Source organism: Pteropus vampyrus, unplaced genomic scaffold, assembly GCF_000151845.1.
Source record: "Pteropus vampyrus isolate Shadow unplaced genomic scaffold, Pvam_2.0 Scaffold131, whole genome shotgun sequence".
NCBI lineage: Eukaryota > Metazoa > Chordata > Mammalia > Chiroptera > Pteropodidae > Pteropus > Pteropus vampyrus.
In genome coordinates, this window is record NW_011888912.1 from 1,639,682 (window position 1) to 1,657,903 (window position 18,222).

At 53.7% G+C, this 18,222-nt stretch overlaps 1 protein-coding gene and 2 long non-coding RNA genes across 5 annotated transcripts in view; 2 read left to right on the forward strand and 1 right to left on the reverse strand.

The window, feature by feature from the left end:
• Positions 1-1,348, forward strand: part of LOC111744293 — a 2,199-nt gene extending 851 nt beyond the window's left edge. Inside the window, exon 2 of the long non-coding RNA XR_002782098.1 lies at positions 671-1,348. This is a non-coding gene — a long non-coding RNA (uncharacterized LOC111744293). The remainder of the gene's footprint in view (positions 1-670) is intronic.
• CAMSAP2 (calmodulin regulated spectrin associated protein family member 2) overlaps positions 1-18,222 on the forward strand; it is a 47,377-nt gene that overhangs the window by 24,444 nt on the left and 4,711 nt on the right. Inside the window, exons 5-13 of the mRNA XM_011367311.2 lie at positions 4,029-4,061; positions 6,781-6,922; positions 7,222-7,361; positions 8,073-8,163; positions 9,515-9,608; positions 11,777-11,859; positions 12,171-12,240; positions 12,949-15,070; positions 18,074-18,211. Of these exons, the coding sequence (XP_011365613.1) occupies positions 4,029-4,061; positions 6,781-6,922; positions 7,222-7,361; positions 8,073-8,163; positions 9,515-9,608; positions 11,777-11,859; positions 12,171-12,240; positions 12,949-15,070; positions 18,074-18,211 (2,913 nt within the window). The remainder of the gene's footprint in view (positions 1-4,028; positions 4,062-6,780; positions 6,923-7,221; positions 7,362-8,072; positions 8,164-9,514; positions 9,609-11,776; positions 11,860-12,170; positions 12,241-12,948; positions 15,071-18,073; positions 18,212-18,222) is intronic.
• On the reverse strand, positions 15,486-17,055 carry LOC111744292. 3 transcript variants are annotated; one of them, XR_002782097.1, is made up of 3 exons: positions 16,595-17,055; positions 16,379-16,522; positions 15,486-16,271 (listed from the first exon to the last, which is right to left on the reverse strand). It is a non-coding gene; the product is annotated as an uncharacterized LOC111744292 (long non-coding RNA). The 3 variants fall into 3 exon arrangements; XR_002782096.1 differs by having other exon boundaries at positions 16,379-16,432; positions 16,541-17,055; XR_002782095.1 differs by having other exon boundaries at positions 16,379-16,477; positions 16,541-17,055.

The following is an 18,222-nucleotide window of genomic DNA, read 5'->3' on the forward strand; positions in this document are numbered from 1 at the left end:
TCAGGATGGCATCACCCAAGTTGTAATGCTAGTGACTTTCCTTAAGGACCTTGGTTGTCACACGCGATGATTAAGTTCTGCAGGATTGCGTACACATTATGAACTAGGTGGGGATTTTGTCATGACGTGGGACACGATTAATGTCCCATGTGGGGAGAAGCGCCGTTGGTGTCCAAACCACCAGGGTGAGTGACCTTGAAGAAAAACACTGTGTGGCATCGAGACGCTCCTTGTGTTTATGCTGCCGGCTTCGGCTTTGCCGTGGCACTTAGCCCCATGCAATGGCACGTGTGAGGCTGAGTGAATGGCAGAGTAAACGAATAAATGAATGTGATTCATTTTAAATATTTAGATGATGACACGTTTTTATCTTAGTATAGACATAGCATTTATATCTTCCTTTTCAAATGAATCTTCCCTTGTTCTCATTGTCGGAATCTTTGTGACAATAACGATTAATGTCACGTCGTCTTACTGCAAAGTACAGTGTCATTGTTACGAAGAAACCCGCACCCAGCAGAAACCAGGGGAAGAAACCCCGCTGTCACCGTACAGTGGGATCTGGGGACTCGAGTCACTTGGCTCGACTGGAAGTGTCGTCATTTCATTCTTGATTTTTATTTCTGCGAAAGCGGAATTCTCGACCCCCTTCCCCTTTCCCGGAGGAGAGGTGGAGACCTGCCCCTGCTCGTTCCTGTGCTGTGGGTACGAAGCACCTCACCGTCACCTGCCTCAGTCCTCGTCTGGCGACTCCCGTTTCGTGAAATTTCCGCTGACAACCACCTTCTTCGTAAAACACACGTGTGTGTAAGGGGTGCTAGTACTGCGTACGGTTAGCCTTGGACAAATGAAAATTCCAGAGGCATCTTTTCAGCCCACGGCATCCTGCGATGATTCAGTTCGTCGGATCCCGTGGTGTCCTAGGAGGGAGGCGTTGGAAGGGGCACCACGTCCTTGGCAGGCGTTTCGTGCAGACAGTTCGTCGAGGGGATGTTCTCTGTTTTCTTCAAGTTGCTCTTTTTTGCTTCTAATGCTCTTGCGAGTCTAAAGGAGGGTGCCCAGTTAAACTGGAATTTCAGATAAACCACCAAGAGTTTCCGGTGTCACTTGCACGAGCATCTCGCATTTTTATTGGCTAAATCTGGCAACCCTGCTTTCAAGGTCTCCGAAGTGTCTAGCCAGGGACATGAAGTGCCACGTTCATTCTCTCGAAGGATTTTTACACAGCGCTGCGGCAGAACGAGTCGGGACCCAGACTAGTCAGACTAGTGTCGTCACCGATTAGCTTCATGACAAAGGCACTGGGCCTCGTTTTCTTTATCCGTAAAAATTAAAAGGTTGGATTAAATCCTGTGACTAAAGTGATTCTCCAGTTTTCCCTTCTCGATGCGTTGTGAATGAGGACAGGAAAGGACAGGTTAGTGAAGACAGTCAGTAGCGGTCATCGTGAGAGTCCCTGTGTGTGCCGAGCGGGTCCAGGACAACCGCGGGAGCGAGGCGTCTGGGGCCTGCGCGAGGCTGCGGACTGGGACGGGGCCTCGGCAGGTTTCACGGCGGCGTTAGCAAAGTGGGGCACTGGGTCACAGGGAGCGACCTGAGTGGGGACGTTAAGCTGCAGATAAAAGACACGTTTAGGGAGTCGGCGACTAGACCGTTCGGATGGTTTCTGAGAGCCGTGACTTCGTGGGTTCGGAGTCTCAGGTTTATAATAGCAACTCCACAGAGAATAGAGTTTGTGTCTCAAAATATTAAAACTACTCGTGTACTCAGTGTGACATTTGCCACTTTCAAAGCGGCATCTCGGGGAGGTTCTTTGCAGAAGGGCGGGGACTGGATGCACGGGTTACCTGTGGCGAGCTCAGATTGCTGTCGCGAAAGGCACAGCCTCTGAAGCGACTCTGCTCGCCCAGCGAGAAGAGCCCGCGTGGATGTCCACCCCCGCCAGAGCCCCTCGGCAATTAAAAACCCTAACCCACTTTCTTTAAATGCATTTCTTCAGACAGCACTTAAGATACCATTTGAGAGAAGGGTTCTGATGGCAGGTGCGTTGGGGAACGCTGTGCCCCTTAAGAATGCCACAACCCGCTTTGTACGGAAGGGCCGGGCGAGAAGTCTGTCGCCCAGACAGATCTCGTCCTTGGACTCCCCCACTATCAGTGACGCTCACCGGCGTCTCACGGAACGAGTGCCTTTGGAGCCCGCCCGGGGGACGCCGATGCGTGGCCTGTGACGCCGTAATGGATTCAGTTATCTCTCACACGCACGTAAACATGTGGAACCAACGCAGTCTGATACAGCGCTCACGTGGCCTGACTTTGGACTTGCCCTGGCTCCCTTGCTCATGCTGTTATTTCCATTAAGTAATTGTGGAGACTCGACCTGCCTGAATGACACAACTTGCGCTTGGAACTCCGCCCCTGAGAGTCCGTCCTGTAGTCACAGTTTATCTCGCGTGCACTTCTGTGGTCAGCGCGAATTTCTTTCTCCACGGCCATTGCCAGCCCCCCGCCATGACGTGACACCCGACGTGACCCCCGGGTCTGAAATACGCCCCTGTGCTGTTAGCGTCTCATCTGGTCCAGCTAAATGAGGAACTTGGTGTTTTAAGCATTTTTAAAACTCGGAGATGGCGCCATGATTTTCTCTTCTCCAAGCAGTATTTTATAAAGCTGATTTGGCCTGAAGAGACATATATTAGATGTCCTAGTACCATGATTTTAATCTCGGCCAAAGGGTACTATAAAAATTAGATTTCTCCATCAGCTTTATAGATCAATAGTCTTGTGTATTTGGACATAAGACCCTACAAAGATTTGGCTTGGTGTAGGCTTAATATGACTATTTAGAACATTTATTTTGAAAATTTTCAGACATAGAAAAAGTTGCAAGGATAAGTAAAAGAACCCTTTATGTGCTTTACCCAGATTCATCCATCTAACATTTGCTCATGCCCCCTCTCCGTGTGTGTGTGTGAGTGTGTGTGTGTGTGTGTGTGTAGACACACATTACATACATTACACATGTATACGTAAATTTTTCTGCAATGTTCGAAGGAGGTTGCAAACCTCATGCCTGGCCCCGTAACACTTCAGTGTGTTTTTCCTAAGAACTAAGCTATTCACTTACACGACCAGAGTGTAGGGACTTCGGTGTCGCTATAACACCTCGATCAATCGTCTAGCCTGTACTCCAACTTTTCACTTGTCCCAATTGCGCTTTATGGCTTTTTCCCCAGTACCGGGTCTAATCCAAGATCACGTACTGTAGCTAGTCGTCCCATCGCTGGTCTTCCTTACACTGAAACGGGTCCTTAGCTTTCCTTGTTCATTCACGACCTTGACATTTTCGAAGAACACAGGTCATTTTCATAACGTACCCCTCAATTTGTTTTTTTTTAATATTTCCTCGTAATTAATTTAAGGCCGTGCTTTAATGTCGACTGGAACACCTCGTGAGCCGTGTGCTTCTCATGGTGCGTATCCGGAGGCACGCGGACCCTTCTGCCCCCGCTGGGCGACGTTCACTGAGATCGCTTGGCTAGGACATGGTCTGCATGGTTCTTAGTTTCCCTTTGGAATACGTCATTTGACACTGAGCATCCTGTCCCTCTCCAGCATTTCCCCTCGCCCTAGATTTAGCATCCACCGACGAAGCCTACCGATGGGTTTTTACTGTGACGGTTGCAAAAGGGCTGTTTTCTAACCCCATGTTTTCGTATTTATAAGTTAAGGTTCTATCACATGCAGCTCTGTCCTCATCTGTCCACATGGGATCTCGTTATTATCTATATGAGTTGATGGAGTCTCATTCATGGGTCGTCATCTATTTCCATCCATATGTGTTTGCTTTTTAAATAAACGTATACGTGTTAAACTGAACTATTAACGTTTAAAAATGTTACTTTACGAGAACTGTAAACGTAGAGCTCCACTGTCAGAAGCTTTACTGTGACTTGTCGATGGAAAATAATTCTGATGCGTTTTCCCTCTACCTTCTGCTTTCCTTCCTCTCCGCTGCCTCCTCTGAAGTCTCCTTCCAAGTGGTTTTGGAAACTGGTCCCAGTAAGTCTGCCTGGCTTCCTCCTTCAGTCTGCCGTCCAGAATCGTGATCGTAGCGTGGTGTTGTCTGTGTTTTGCTGCTATGGTCATTTCATGTCACTGCATAGGGATGGGGTTTTAAGGTATTCCATCATCGTGTATAATGGAAAGATTGAAAAAATCTGTCCAAGATTTGTATTAGAAGCTTTAAAAGTAATTTAAAGCATAAGCATCCTTTTGTTAATATTCATAGACCATCTGTAATGAGGTTAAAAAGTACGAATATAGATTCTCATTTATTTTAAGAACCTTAGTAAAAGTGAATGTGAATTGCACGTGTAAATTATTTGTCTTTTGAAATTATCTTTTTGAAAGAATCATTTTCTTTTCAACCCGAATGGTAGGGGACACTTTGTGTTTTAAAAAAGTGACAGATTCTCTGCATTCTTACTAGTACTGGACATAAACTATATTCGGTTACAATTCGACTTGAAGGGTTGATCTTTCAGGATTAAAGCTGGGGGGATTAGACCACTTAAATATTTTACACCCTCAGAGATAAAAATAGAACTTAGAAACACACCCTAGTGTTGGAAGAAACTGGCGTCCCTTTTAAATGCCAAGTTTCTCAGGTCGTACACAGAACAGGGACGGTTGCCATTCAGTGAGTGGGCAAAACAGGTAGCACGTTCGAGTCTAAGAGACGGGGGCTTTCGTGAACCGCAGACGAACTTCTGGGAGTCGCATGTGACTTCAAGGTGAAAGTCGGTTTAACCGGAGCAGCTTTGGCACGCCCTGCGCGGACGTCTGCTTGTCCATCCTGAGACGCAGACATTTATTGCTAAAGCTCGATGAAGCTGTGCGTGTGCGCGTGTGCGTGTGGTGCATGTGTGTTGGTCCGTGTGTGTGTGCATGTATGTGCAGGCGTGCATGCATGTGTGTGCATGTGGTGCATGTGTGTCCGTCCATGTGTGTGTGCATGCGTGCATACATGTGTGTGCGTGTGGTGCACAGGTGCTACTTGGCAGGAAGCAGTAGAACCAGCCACACGATTTGGTTCTGTTTCGTGGCCCTGGGCGCCCAGCTCGGTCCAGCGCAGATTGTAGGCGGGGAAAAGCTATCCCTTGAGACAGGGCGTGTGGGGCCGGGCCCAGCCAGGTCGCAGGATTTCCAGGAAGCAGACTACTTTGTTTCCTGCGGGCTGAGGGAGGAGGATGAGGGTCTGGAGCCGCGTCCCACGCGTGGGACGGGGCGCCTCGGGCTGGGCAGCGCTACCCGGGGTCTTTTTCCCTCTCCCCTGTTCTCTCCCTTTTTTCCTGGTGGCTTTTTAAACTGTCCGCTAGCAGGAAAGAGAGGACGTTTTCTAAGGACTATGCAGAAATCAGTAACCAAGTAAAGAAGTTGCCTAGTGCATGCCTGTGATTTTCCTCAGGCCGTAGGTGCTCCGTGAGTTTGCAGCCTGGCGTTCAATGCCCGCGTCCAGCCTGCACCGATTAAAAGGAGCGAGCACCTCGGAGTCTTCAAGGGGAAAACGCTGCACGGGTCTTGTGCTGGAGTGGCCAGGGACAGACCAGGAGTGACCTCCTGCTTCTGAGGGCCCACGCCTCCCCGGCGCCCTTTAAGGAGACCTAGCTCCCCCACCCAACGCTGAGTGTCCTCTTCCAGCACGTTGTTTTCCTGTTTTTATTCTCAGAAAAGTATTTGCTTTCGTCACCATTTTAATGACAAAATATAAAGACGACCAGTTTAGATAGAGAAGAGACTTAGTCTGATTACTTTAAAAAGCTCTGTTTAAAGAACAGCAACCACTGTAATCACGTCTGTTGCTGATGAAACACTTGAGTTTGCACCTTCATTTCCCTAGTACCAGGTCTAATCCAAGATCACGTACTGTAGCTAGTCGTCACATCACAGCATTATTTTTGTTGGCTCTGGGAGAGCCGACAGCAGCGCTAGCCGTTGGTTCCTGCCCGCTCTGTGCTCGCAGTGTGCGTGGCACTTGGCGTCTGGCCCCTCGTTGGATCCCCAGGGGGCCGTGAAGGCGGGGGCTGTCGCTGTCCCCCTCCTGCAGACGGGGGAACTGGAGCGAGAGTCTGCGTGACGCGTCCACCGCCGCAGAGCGGATAAGCGGCGGAGTCCAGATTCGAACCTGGGTCTCTGGACTCCACCCCGGCTCGACGACGTGTCTCACTTTAGAGAGCCAGTCACGCCATGCAGCCTTCAAGACACAGAGGTTTCTCCTGTCTCCCTGAGCAGGAGCAGAAACCCTTGAACGCGCTCGGTTACTGGTAACGAAACCTGAGAGGGTTTTTTCAAGTGTCAGAGTTGTCACTCTACATCCGTTTCCTTAAAGTCCAGAGCCAGGACGTCTTGGCGCTGTGATCCCTCGCAGTGACGTCCCAGGGCCGTGTCAGACTGTCCCGCAGGCTGGCGTCAGCTCGCGGGACAGTCAATGAGTTGTCTGTCCACGAGGAGCCGAGCTGAGGACACAGGGTCTTCACACCCATTTGGCGGAGTTAGTGTCAGTTCACGTCAGTTAGCGGTGTCCCACGAAGTGCTGGCTTCGCAAGCGGAGAGCCACCCGGCGCGTTTGGGTCGGGCACAGTCGCGTCTGCGTCGGCCAGGGAGGGCGTGGGTCGCGGCCCGTTCCTCTTGACGTGCTGGGGTCGCGAGCCCCGGGACCCCACGCGGCCTTTCCGTACGTCGTTTAGCGCGTGTTCGCTTCGTCTCCTTCGTGTCGCAGGCTCGGTACAGGAAGGAGCAGACGCTGCTGAAGCACCTGCCCTGCATCCCGCTGGTGGAGAACCTCCTGAAGGACGGCAGTGACGGCTGCGCCCTGGCCGCCCTCATCCACTTCTACTGCCCCGGCGTCGTCCGCTTAGAGGGTGAGTGTCCCGGGAGACGCCTCTGACCTGCGGGGAGGGGGCGGCGAGCACCAGGACAGCACCTGGGAGGTCGTGGAGCGTTGTCCTAAGGGACGAGGCGAAGCCTGAAGAAGGTAGTCGAGCACTGCTGCGTGGTTCCGGGCCTCTCTGTGTGATGACCCCAGGTTCCTGTGTGCGTGTTTGTCACACAGATGCCACATCACGTGTGTTTGTGCTGAGTCGCTAGTTATGACATGAGGGCGAGACGTGTGTTACCGGAAGTAACCCAAAGTCACGGCTTCCTCTCTTCTTATTCGAAGATATCTGTTTGAAAGAAACCATGTCTTTGGCCGACAGTCTGTACAACCTGCAGCTGATCCAAGAGTTTTGCCAAGAATATTTGAACCAGTGTTGCCACTTCACCCTGGAAGACATGCTCTATGCTGCTTCGTCCATAAAGGTACAGGGAAGCTTCGTTTAAGGAACATGCTGGATACGAAAATGGCCTGGCCACTCTAAGCCCGCAGAGTAACATCAGAGCCGCTTTGACAAAGGAAGTTAGGTTTTTCTGCTCATTTCATGTTTTCGAGACGCCGTCAGCTCAGGCTTCTTCTGCGCACGAAGCCACACGCAGAGCCATGGCACAGAAGGGCCCAGTCGTCCTGACGGCAGCATCGGGGGGCGGGCCGCGGGGGGCCCGCGTCCGAGGCGCTGCGGGGTGCCGTCTGGGAGGGACGATCCCCACAGGCCCCTGGGCTCGAGACCAGACCTAGGCAGGAAGCCGCAGGGGGACGAACGCAAGCTCGCGACGGTGCTTTCTCCGGAGCGCGCTGGGAGGCCTTGGGGGCGGGGTTGATGCACACACCTGCCCTTCTCCGTTCTGTGTCTACGTCCCGTGTAGTTACGGTGTTCGGGAACGCGACTATGTAGCCGTCTAAACTAATGCGGGGAAAAGCCTGTACACCAAATGATTTGGGGCCATTCCTGGAATACGGTAACAGAATTATTGCTGCTCAGTCGTCACAGATTCAGAAAGAATTGATCTTCATAAGCTGTAGTTACTGGGAGAATTATTTCTTCTTTGCTGCCATCTTGTGGCCAAACGCAGAGCAACCGCGTTGTAGGACCGTCGTCCCCGAGGGGCTGAGGACTCTCTGACTCTCGCCCACAGAGTAATTACCTGGTGTTCATGGCCGAGCTGTTCTGGTGGTTCGAAGTCGTGAAGCCGTCCTTCGTGCAGCCTCGCGTCCACCCACGAGCAGGTGACCGGCCTGGGCGTTGCTGCCGCACGCGGGGGAGGGTCGCAGCCTCGCGGGGTTCTTCTCGTGGGGGGCGGGGGAGAAGCTGTCATTTCCCATTCCAGCCGTGAGCCTCGCAAGACTGCGACCGATTTAACAGATCGAGTCGCTGGAACTTCCGAGGGATGGGCCATGCCGGGGAGAACAAGAAGGCGAAGCTCTGGACGGGAAGCCTCAGAAAGTGGACTTTCAGCCTCCACCGTTCACTCCCTTTATTTGCTCTGCGTCCTTCACCCCCATTCTCGCTTTAATTGCCTATTAGATTCCGAGTTTTTAATAGTGTTACCGAGAATCCATTCAAATTATGGCTGGGCTTTAATTTCTCATTTGAATTTGCCATCGAACCATAAAAAGGCGTGTGCGTATACTTAAACCTAATAGGTTTTGTGACTATTATATCATTATAATCCACCGATTGCTCATAATAAGAAAACAAATAAGAAATAAAGGGGTTATTGTAAAGGTCCCTAGACGTAAAGAACAGAAATCTTCCTGCATTTTCTCTAAGGAAAACCAGGGTTCTGTTGGCTTCCGTTATCAAACCAGAGGTCTGCTTCCACAGGGAAAAGACCCTCAACTGTTCGTGCAGCCCAGGGACAGCGCGTCCCACATAACGGGGACCGCTGTCCCCACCACGGGGCCACCCGCCCAGCGCGAAGCACGGTGCCGGTGCGTCCCAGCCGCTTTCCTGGGCGCCACATTTTGGTATTTTTCTCCCCAGTGTCCTTATTTCTCCCCATCTCTAGCCTCCTCCCCCCAGAAAAATTAACAAGAGAAAGATCAGGAAGGAGGGGACGATCCTAGTCAGGGGAAGCCCGTCGCTCGTGCGTAGAGGAGCCGACTGCAGGCGGCCAGCAAGGCAGAGAGCCGGGCGAGCCCTCCCCAGAGTTATTGACAGAAATGTGAACCATTGCAGTGGGCTTGTCGTCAACCGGTGAAATTCCGTCTCTCTCTCCTCGGTTGCCAACATACCAGCTATTGCATAAAGAAGCAAACTTAGACCGATTTATTTTTACTTTAAATATCTCTACTTTTTTTATGTTAGGCCTTTTCTCCCAGTTAACCGTAATCAAGTGAATTTTTTTTTAAAGCCAGAACACTTCAGAAGAGTTTAGAGAATATTTTATCTTTTAAATAGATAAAAAATATTTCATTTATTTTTAAAAATAGCTTTAAATATGCCCTGATTTCTCTAAGTAATAATGGAAATTGAGATTCGAGTTAAACTTTTATTTGTGGTTCAGAAATCTGGAAATAATGTGGGAAACATGTTAAGAATGTAATTTTGAAGGGCTTTTTTAATCTTTCATCGTAGCTGAGCCTGTGAATGACATGCCTTCAACCCCTGTCCTGAACGCTGCCAAGAGAAATGCCTGGGACAGTTCGTGTGCTTCTGACTTGACGTCAAGGTAACAATGACTTCACGGCCGCTGTTTCTCTTTGCTAATGAACTCAAAATAAACATACCACGTTAGAGTTTTTGAAATATCACTCGGACTTCGAACGAAATGTTTTCATTAGCTTACCCTAGTCAAAGCTGTTTTAACGGAAATGCATTTGAAATTTACACCGAAACGAATGTTTCGTAAATAGGGTTTTATGAATCACACTGAAAAGTGAGAGAACAGGGCCGACGTAACTGAAACCGGCCGAACTCCTCCTGCATATCTTGTTTATGACTGAGAACCGCGTAGGCGTTGGTGGGAAATTTTAAGTTCTGTTTAGATCTTTAAATTTTTTTATGATTTTGTTTAAGCTTTGAGGCAGTTTTCCCTATTGTTTTATTTGCTCGTTATTAGAGCTGTTGAGATAGTAAGTAAAAATTTAATATCGGGATACTCCTGACTCGTGACCCAAGTATATGATGGAGACCTTTTGTTTAAAAATGTTTTTTAGCAGATCCTGTAAGCAGCTTTTCATGTGTATTTATTAGAACCTAAAATTTATATTGACTTTGGACTCCCTAATCATCTGATTTTTTAAAGTTTAAAATGATCTATTTTGTGGGATTTTTTTTTTTAGAAATTCTCTCTCATTCTCATGCTCTATGAGTCTCATTTTCTTTGAACTTCAAGACATTTTAAATACACCGTAAAAATTCTGAGTGAGAAATTGAAAGTGTTTTCTGAATGAATCGTGAGCCTTACGTGGGACTGAACTCGGGCTGAAGGCGATGCCCGGCCCTCGGGCCTGGGGTCCGTCCCCGAGTGCCAAGCGAGCACCCTGATGCCACCTGCCCGCTCTGTCCTGCCTGCGTCTGCGGGCTCCGGCCCTGGGCCCGGAGCCTGAGCCCACAGCTGCCTCTGAGCATTCCCACGGGTCAGGGAAGCGATTTACGCCCCTCGCCCTTGGATTCGCTGCCTGCGGCCAGTTTTCGGTTGCCTGGCTACCCGAGCGTGACGGTGACAGTTCGCCGTGCTGATCCGGGGCGTCTCCCTTTTTCCCACGGGAAGCTGTTCCTACGTGTTATTTCCTCGGTGTGCCCCGGGTTGCGTGCATTGTGACGTGAACTTCCTCAAAAACTCAGAAAACAGCCGGTGTTGCAGATGGTGACCCTGGGGCCGTTAAGGCTTTAAAACCTCCGAAGCGCTCTGCTGCGGGGGCGGGTTATTCCGTGATTTCGGGATCCGTGCGCATAGGCTCGTGTGTTTAGGATTCCGGATGATGGTCCCCTCCTGAGGACCCGCGCTCGGACTCCTGGGGGCCCCTCCATCTTCCCTGCAGACAGGCATTCTCTAACCCGGGAGGGACCCCGAGCCCCTTTCCTGGGGGGCGCACCGTGCGCCGTCATTCCGGGATCCGCGTGATCCCCTCGTTTCTCTGAGTCGCCACACGGGACGCCTTCGGAGTCCCCGCTGCCTCGGTCAGGTCGCCGAGATGAGGTGGCCTGAGAGCGCAACAGCAGGCACCACCTCCCGCTCCCCAGTTTGTCCCCGACACGTGGGGCGATGCTAGCTTCTTCACCTGGCTGCACGGCAGGCCACGCAGACTTAAACCTTAGAACCAGGAAGAGTAAATTCTGGCCAGATGTCATCATTTGCAGAATGGGCTGTCTCATCCCCTGTGTCAGCTGGAATCGGGTGGACTTAAATCAGAAGGAATCACAGGACAGCTTCTGTCCTTCAGGTCCGGGTGTCGAGGTCTCCGGGGTGGCTGACGGCGTCACCCCTGATGTCACTGTCGGAGCGCAGGCCCGGGAGGCTCCGGGATCCGCAGGGGCCCGTCACACCTGCAGCTTCCGCGATGAGACTCCTCTGAGTATTGCCAACTGACGACTTTGATTTTAACTCTTTATTTCTGGTTTTCTATTTGCGAAAAGGAAATAATGTGCATATCCTCTCTCTCAAGAACGCCGAGATGTAGCTGAAAGTACTTCGGGTGCTTCGTAAAAGGTGAAACGCGTAGAGATGCAAATCATCACAGCCACTCTGGGTTTAAACAATGTGTCACGTTTCCTTATTTTTAATTTAGGGTGGAGAATCGGAGGTCGTAGTGTTGTTTCTAGTTTCAGCCATTCGACGTGAGGTTTATATTAAAGAGTCGAAACGTAACATTTGACCTTCATTTCACATTGCAGTGTGGAAGGAGCTGCATTGCCACACCCCCATCATCATTTGCCTTCTGGACGTCCACGTCCCCAAACCCATTCTTCAGCCTCAGGTAATAGATTTGAAAAAGCCTAGGAAGTGCCATTTACGCAGGGTAACCGGGAAGTGACGGAGGACAAATCTGTAAAGAAACAGAAACATGCAGTCTTTTTTTTTTTTTTTCTGAAAAATGTTATACACACACCAAAAGGTTGAGCTGTTTCTCTTTGCTCGTTTTATCAACAAAACGATCTCCGTTTCTCCGTACATACTTACTTTTCCGTGCTGTTAATGACTCCTCAAATGTGTGAAATCTGTTCAATTGCTGTAGGTTAAAACGTTTGTACGTGATTTCAGTGACTTTTTTTTATTTTGCGTTTGAAGGAGGAATTAGAAGGTCTTCGTCTATGTCTTACGTGGATGGCTTCATAGGGACGTGGCCCAAAGAGAAACGGTGAGTAAAAGCGAAGGGAACCCCTTTCCGTGTGAGCGCAGTGCCGAGAAGCGTCACCGAGAAGTGTCACCGAGAAGCGTCACCGAGACGCGTCACCGAGAAGCGCCAGTTCCCTCTGGCTCTTTCTGGTTGGGCACATTGCAGTGGACTCTAAATTAGCACCTACATTTGAAAAGGCCAACACAGGCAGGTGGTAGAGATCAAAGGGGCTAAATGGGGAAGGTCACCTCGAGGACAGTAAGATTGAGAAGTGGGGGAGCAAAGGAGGTACACAGCCACCCTCCGCGTCCGCGGGCCCAGCACCCGTGGATTCAGGTGACTGCAGAAAAGACGAGGGTCGGGTCATGGCCGACGTGCGCGACGTGGTCAGGTGGCAGTGCCCGCGCCCGCGCCCACGTCTGCACACTTCTCCCTCGGCCTTGCTTCCCAAATGCTACCACACGACAACTGTTTCCGTCGCATCCGCCCTGTGTTGGGCGCTGTAAGGAATCTGGGGCGATGTGAGCACCGGGGAGGGCGTGCAGGGCGCTCGGCAGTACTGGGCCGTTGGCGTCGGGGCCGGGAGCGCCCCCACACGGTGGCGTCCGGTGAGTCCCGGAACCAGGCCTCACAGAGGCGGGGGACAACTGTGACGGCAAATGGTTGTCGTTCGATGACGTGAAATCACCGTTCGGGTCACTTAAGGGTTGTTTCTTCCATCTGTCGCAGATCATCGGTGCACGGCGTGTCATTCGACATTTCTTTTGATGAAGAAAGCGCCGCGCAGAGGCCCCCTGCAAACCGAGGCATCACCCGCTCTGTCAGTAACGAGGGGCTTTCTCTGAGCGGCAGCCGTGCGTCTAAAAACATCAGGAGAGGTCTGTCCTTCAAGCCAGTGGATGGAGAAGAGGAGGCGGGAAGCATCGAGGAGGAGCTGGGCGTGGGCGCCCCTGGCCACCTGCGGTCCCCCGGGCCCCCGGACGCCACTGAGCGCGGAGCCGGGCGGAGCCGGGCGCTTCTCGACGAGTGTGGCAGCCGGGGGGAGACGCCCAGCATCGAGGAAGCGCTGCAGATCATCCACGACACCGAGAAGCCCCCCTGCAGCCCGCAGCCGGGCCAGACCGCCAACGGCTTCTTCCTCCACAGCCAGGAAGGGGGCGTCCTGAGCGCCAGCGTCAAGCTGCGACCCTCGAGTCCCGACAGCACGGCGGACACGAAGGGGACCCTGAGTCCCGTGACCGACAACACCGAGGTGGACACCGGCATCCACGTTCCTTCCGAGGACATTCCGGAGACGCTGGACGAGGACTCCTCCCTGCGGGACTACACCGTGAGCTTGGACTCGGACGTGGACGACGCGCCGCGGTTCCTGCAGGACTGCGACCCGCGGGCCGGCAGCGCCCGAGACGCGCTGAGCCCCTGCCCGAGCACCGTGAGCACCAGGTCCCAGCCCGGCAGCAGCGCCTCGTCCAGCTCCGGGGTGAAGATGACCAGCTTCGCCGAGCAGAAGTTCCGGAAGCTGAACCACACGGACGGGAAAAGCAGCGGAAGCAGCTCTCAGAAAACCACCCCGGAGGGCTCGGAGCTTAACGTCCCCCACGCGGTGGCCTGGGCGCAGGTCCCGGAGGAGGCCGGCCTTCCCCAGGGCCGGGACAGCACGCAGCTGCTGGCCTCCGAGATGCTGCACCTGCGCATGAGGCTGGAGGAGAAGCGGCGTGCCATCGAGGCCCAGAAGAAGAAGGTGGAGGCCGCCTTCACCCAGCAGAGGCAGAGGGTGGGGCGGACCGCCTTCCTGACCGTGGTGCGCAAGAAGGGGGAGCGGGGCTCCCCGATGCGCGAGGAGGCGGCCGGCGCCGAGGACGAGGAGGCGTTCGGCGACCGGGCCAAGGACAGGGAGGCGCCGAAGGCCGGCGGCCAGAGCGGCCGGGCCCCGGCGGCCGCGAAGGACAGCGGGGAGAGCCCCCCGGCCAAGTGGCCGAAGTCGCCCACCACGCCCGTGGACCCCGACAAGCCGTGGGGCCTGGCCAGCCCCGCGGAAGAGGCCCTGAGCGAAGGCGAGGCGGCCGAGCACGCGAAGTCCATCGAGAAGCTGAACTCGTCCCTGCGGCTCCTGCAGCAGGAGATGCAGCGCCTGTCCCTGCAGCAGGAGCTGCTGATGCAGATGCGGGAGCGGCAGTCGTGGGTCATCTCGCCTCCCCAGCCGTCCCCGCAGAGGCAGGCCCGGGACCCCAAGGCGCCCAGGCAGGCCGGCCCGGCCCCCGACGCCCCTCGGCCCGCACAGCCGTCCCCGCAGGCTGCCGGCAGGAGGGGCGCGTCTCTCTCTGCCAGAACCCAGAGGACTCCCAGGCCCAACGAACTGAAAATAACGCCCCTGAACCGGACGCTGACGCCCCCGCGGTCGGTGGACAGCCTGCCGCGGCTGCGCAGGTTCTCCCCCAGCCAGGTGGCCCTTCAGACTCGGTCGTTCGTGAGCTTCGGGGACGACGGCGAGCCGCCGCCCAAGGACTGCAGACCCAGGGACGCCCCCGAGGCCCCCGAGCTGCGCGGGCCGGGCCCCGGGGGGAAGCAGCCGGAGCCCCTGGGCTCCACCGTTTCCGAGGTCCTCTCGCAGCCCGTCACCGAGACCGTGTGCCTGACGCCCAGCGAGGACCAGCCGGCTCAGCCCCCCGACCCCCCTCCGCGGCCGGCTCCCCCGCCCGCCGCCCCCAAAAGCATGAACCTCATCGAAGTGTCCCTCTCGGACTTGAAACCCCCCGAAAAGGCCGACGTGTCCGTGGAGAAGGGTGACGGGGACAGCGACAAAGAACAACTGGACGAGGACCAGAAGGTGTGCTGCGGGTTCTTCTTCAAGGTAACGCCCACCTGCACGGGTCCAGGCGTCCTCGTCAGAGGGGCCGGTTTTCAGCTGACGTGCTGGCTGCTTTCGACAGGCTGCCAGCGATCCCGAATGGGCCTCGGTGTCTCCCTTGGCGGGCGCTCACGCCCACTGGGGTTTCTAGAACAGCCTCCTGTCGTCGGTCACGACACGTGTTCAGATCGGCCGTTTTGTTCCTCTGCCCTGTTCTCTCGCTTTCAAAAATTAAGCTGTTCAGATCTCTTCCCAGGGCTTTTCAGTTGCCAGGGCGTAGAAAGCCGAAACCTTGGCATCGTGTGTCTTGTTTTTTAAAAGTCTTTTCAAACTGACCAGAGTTTCGCAAAGTGAAACATTTAAAAGCTCACGTAGTTCAAACAGTTGTCATCGAAGTCGCTCCTTTACAAGCACCGGATAAAGGTCTAGCCCACAACGCCAGTCCTGGTATCGGTCTTTCCAGATTCCTATGGCACATTTCAAGGGATGGCGCCCCTTCCCCTGACCTGGTGCAGGTCTGTAGCCGACGAACACAGATAGTGAACAGCGTCACCTCTTCATGGCAAAGATCTTGCAATGTGTCATAGGCATTTGGAAAACAAAAACCTACTAACATTTTTAAACATTTCTCCTAATTATCATTTCTTTCGTCTTTACGTTTTTCTATATTTTCCAAATCATCTATAGGGAAGTACACAGTTGTTTTTTTTTAAACAATCAGAAACATATATGTTTGTTATTCGTGTTTTTCTTAAAGTCAGGGGCTTCACGTGGATCATCTGTGACCCTGTTCCACACGTGGCGTGTAGACGGAAGTCGGGCTCAGTAGCGGCAGTGTGTAATTTAAGGTTTTAGGCGGAAACACACAGCAGTCCCGCGAGAATAAGAGGGAGGACAGGGAAGTGGTTGCAGTTGCCGGTCTCACTTTGAACCATTTAGCGTTGGAAACTGGTAACTTATTTTAAAGTCGCTCTCAGGACGATTGACCTTTAGACCCTTTAGAACGTGTAGAAATTTGAATATGAGTCGCGTCTTATTTGTTAACTATGTAAAACTGCGATTTTTAATAGAAGGCTGCTGTCAGCACCAGCAGACACAGCCCCCTGTGCAGGTTTAGAGACGCTTGCTGCCCTGTGCCTCACAGAGAAAACAGTGGGCAACGCTTTACGCCAAACAGGCAGTGCACCTGCACCCTCGTCTGCACCTGCACCCTCGTCTGCACCTGCACCCTCGTCTGCACCTGCACCCTCGTCTGCACCCGCACCCTCGTCTGCACCTGCCCCTCGTCTGCACCTGCACCCTCGTCTGCACTGTTCCCACCTATACCCTCGTCTGCACCGTTCCCACCTGTACCCTCGTCTGCACCTGTACCCTCGTCTGCACTGTTCCCACCTGTACCCTCGTCTGCACCTGTACCCTCGTCTGCACTGTTCCCACCTGTACCCTCGTCTGCACCTGTACCCTTGTCTCCACCGTTCCCACCCGCACCCTCGTCTGCACCGTTCCCACCTGCACCGTCGTCTGCACCGTTCCCACCTGCACCCTCGTCTGCACCGTTCCCACCCGCACCCTCGTCTGCATCCGTTTCTGTTCGTCTGCCGTCTTCACTGCCCCACGCTCGTTCCTGGACTGCGTTTTCGCCTCTTACCTGGGCTCCCCGGCCCCTCATTGTTCCTCTCCAGTCTTCGTCTGCTAATTGAGATCATTCTTCCACGAGCGTAACTGCAGTCGAGACTCTCTCTGGTCAGAGAACTTGGAGTTGCCTGTTGAATGAAGTCCAAAGCCCTCGGCATCATATTCGGGGTCTTCCACAGGCCTCCGCCCCTCACCCCCCGAGCCTGTTTGTCTCCCCTCTTCCCCGTAGCCTCTGTTTTGGACTGTTCTTTACACTGATTTCAAAGTCTGCCAGAGCCCCAGGCAGACGTGAGCGGTGTCTGTGCCGTGTCCCGCGGGCACCCTGAACGTGCCCCTCGCGGTGCCTGCGACCCGGGGGTCTCCGCTCTACTGACCGCTGGGTCTGCACGTGGTGCTAGTTCTCGCTCAGACCGTGCACTCCCGCAGACACTGCGCCGTCCTGTCCCCAGACCGCAGCCGAGTGCCCGGCACATGGCCAGGTGTACGTAGTCTCTGACGGACGGACGTGTGGGCGTCGGGCTGGCCGTTTGCGTCTCCATCCGGAGCTCGTCTCTCTGGGCTCCTGTGCAAAGCCCCCTGATGGCGCCCCTTCCCATGACCTTGAAGCTCGTAACCTAAGGCACCCCGTCTTCTTTCCGTCGTAATATCTGTCTGCCTGGCGCTGTGTGGCAACGGTATCAGATGCCCAGGAAATGCGCGTTGAGTTAAGCATCACGGAGAGTCCTTAAGACAAGCAGCCGTGTCTGGAGCTCGAGCTTGTCACTTCCCTGAGTTCTGGAGCATTCTGGAAGCTCCCTGAGAGGAAACCGAGGCGGGTCTAGGCGGCTGGCCGGTCGCCAACGCGCTGTCAGGCCGCAGAGCGGGGCGGCTGCTGTCGTCCGGGGCAGAACCTTCAGCGTCCTTCCGAACCCCGTGAGCGAACCGCGGGGCCCTCGCTTAGGCAGGAGGCGTGTGCGCGGCCGTGACCCTGGCTGGTTTCTGGTGCTTTTTCACTTGGGTTTCTTTACTGAGCACGTATTTTAAGTACAATTTAAATGCGGTTTGGAAAGTTGGGAAACTCCTCACTCAGGTTATTTATTAGGGTCCAAAGAACTGTCCTTTTTCCTTTCTTTGGTGGTCCTTTGCCAGCTCCTACATTTTGAAGACATGTCATTCAGTAAGTCTGCGCCCTTTGTTACTTGACAGAATTGTCACCGTACTTTAATCCGTTTCTTCTTCCTTGAAATTTCTGGAACGTCCGCGTGTGCTGCAGGGTTGGGATAAGGTCGACCCGATAGTGCGTGTTTCCTGCTGTGACTGCGGCTGCAGCGATCGGAATGGGACTCTTCGTCCCTAAACGGCTCCCTCTTTCTCCACGAAATCGGTTCCTAGGACGATCAGAAAGCGGAAGACGACATGGCCGTGAAGCGGGCGGCTTTGCTGGAGAAGCGGCAGCTGAGGGAGAAGGAGGCTCAGCTCCGGAAGCAGCGGCTGGAGGCGGAGCTGGAGCACAAGAAGGAGGAGACGCGGTAACCGCGGCG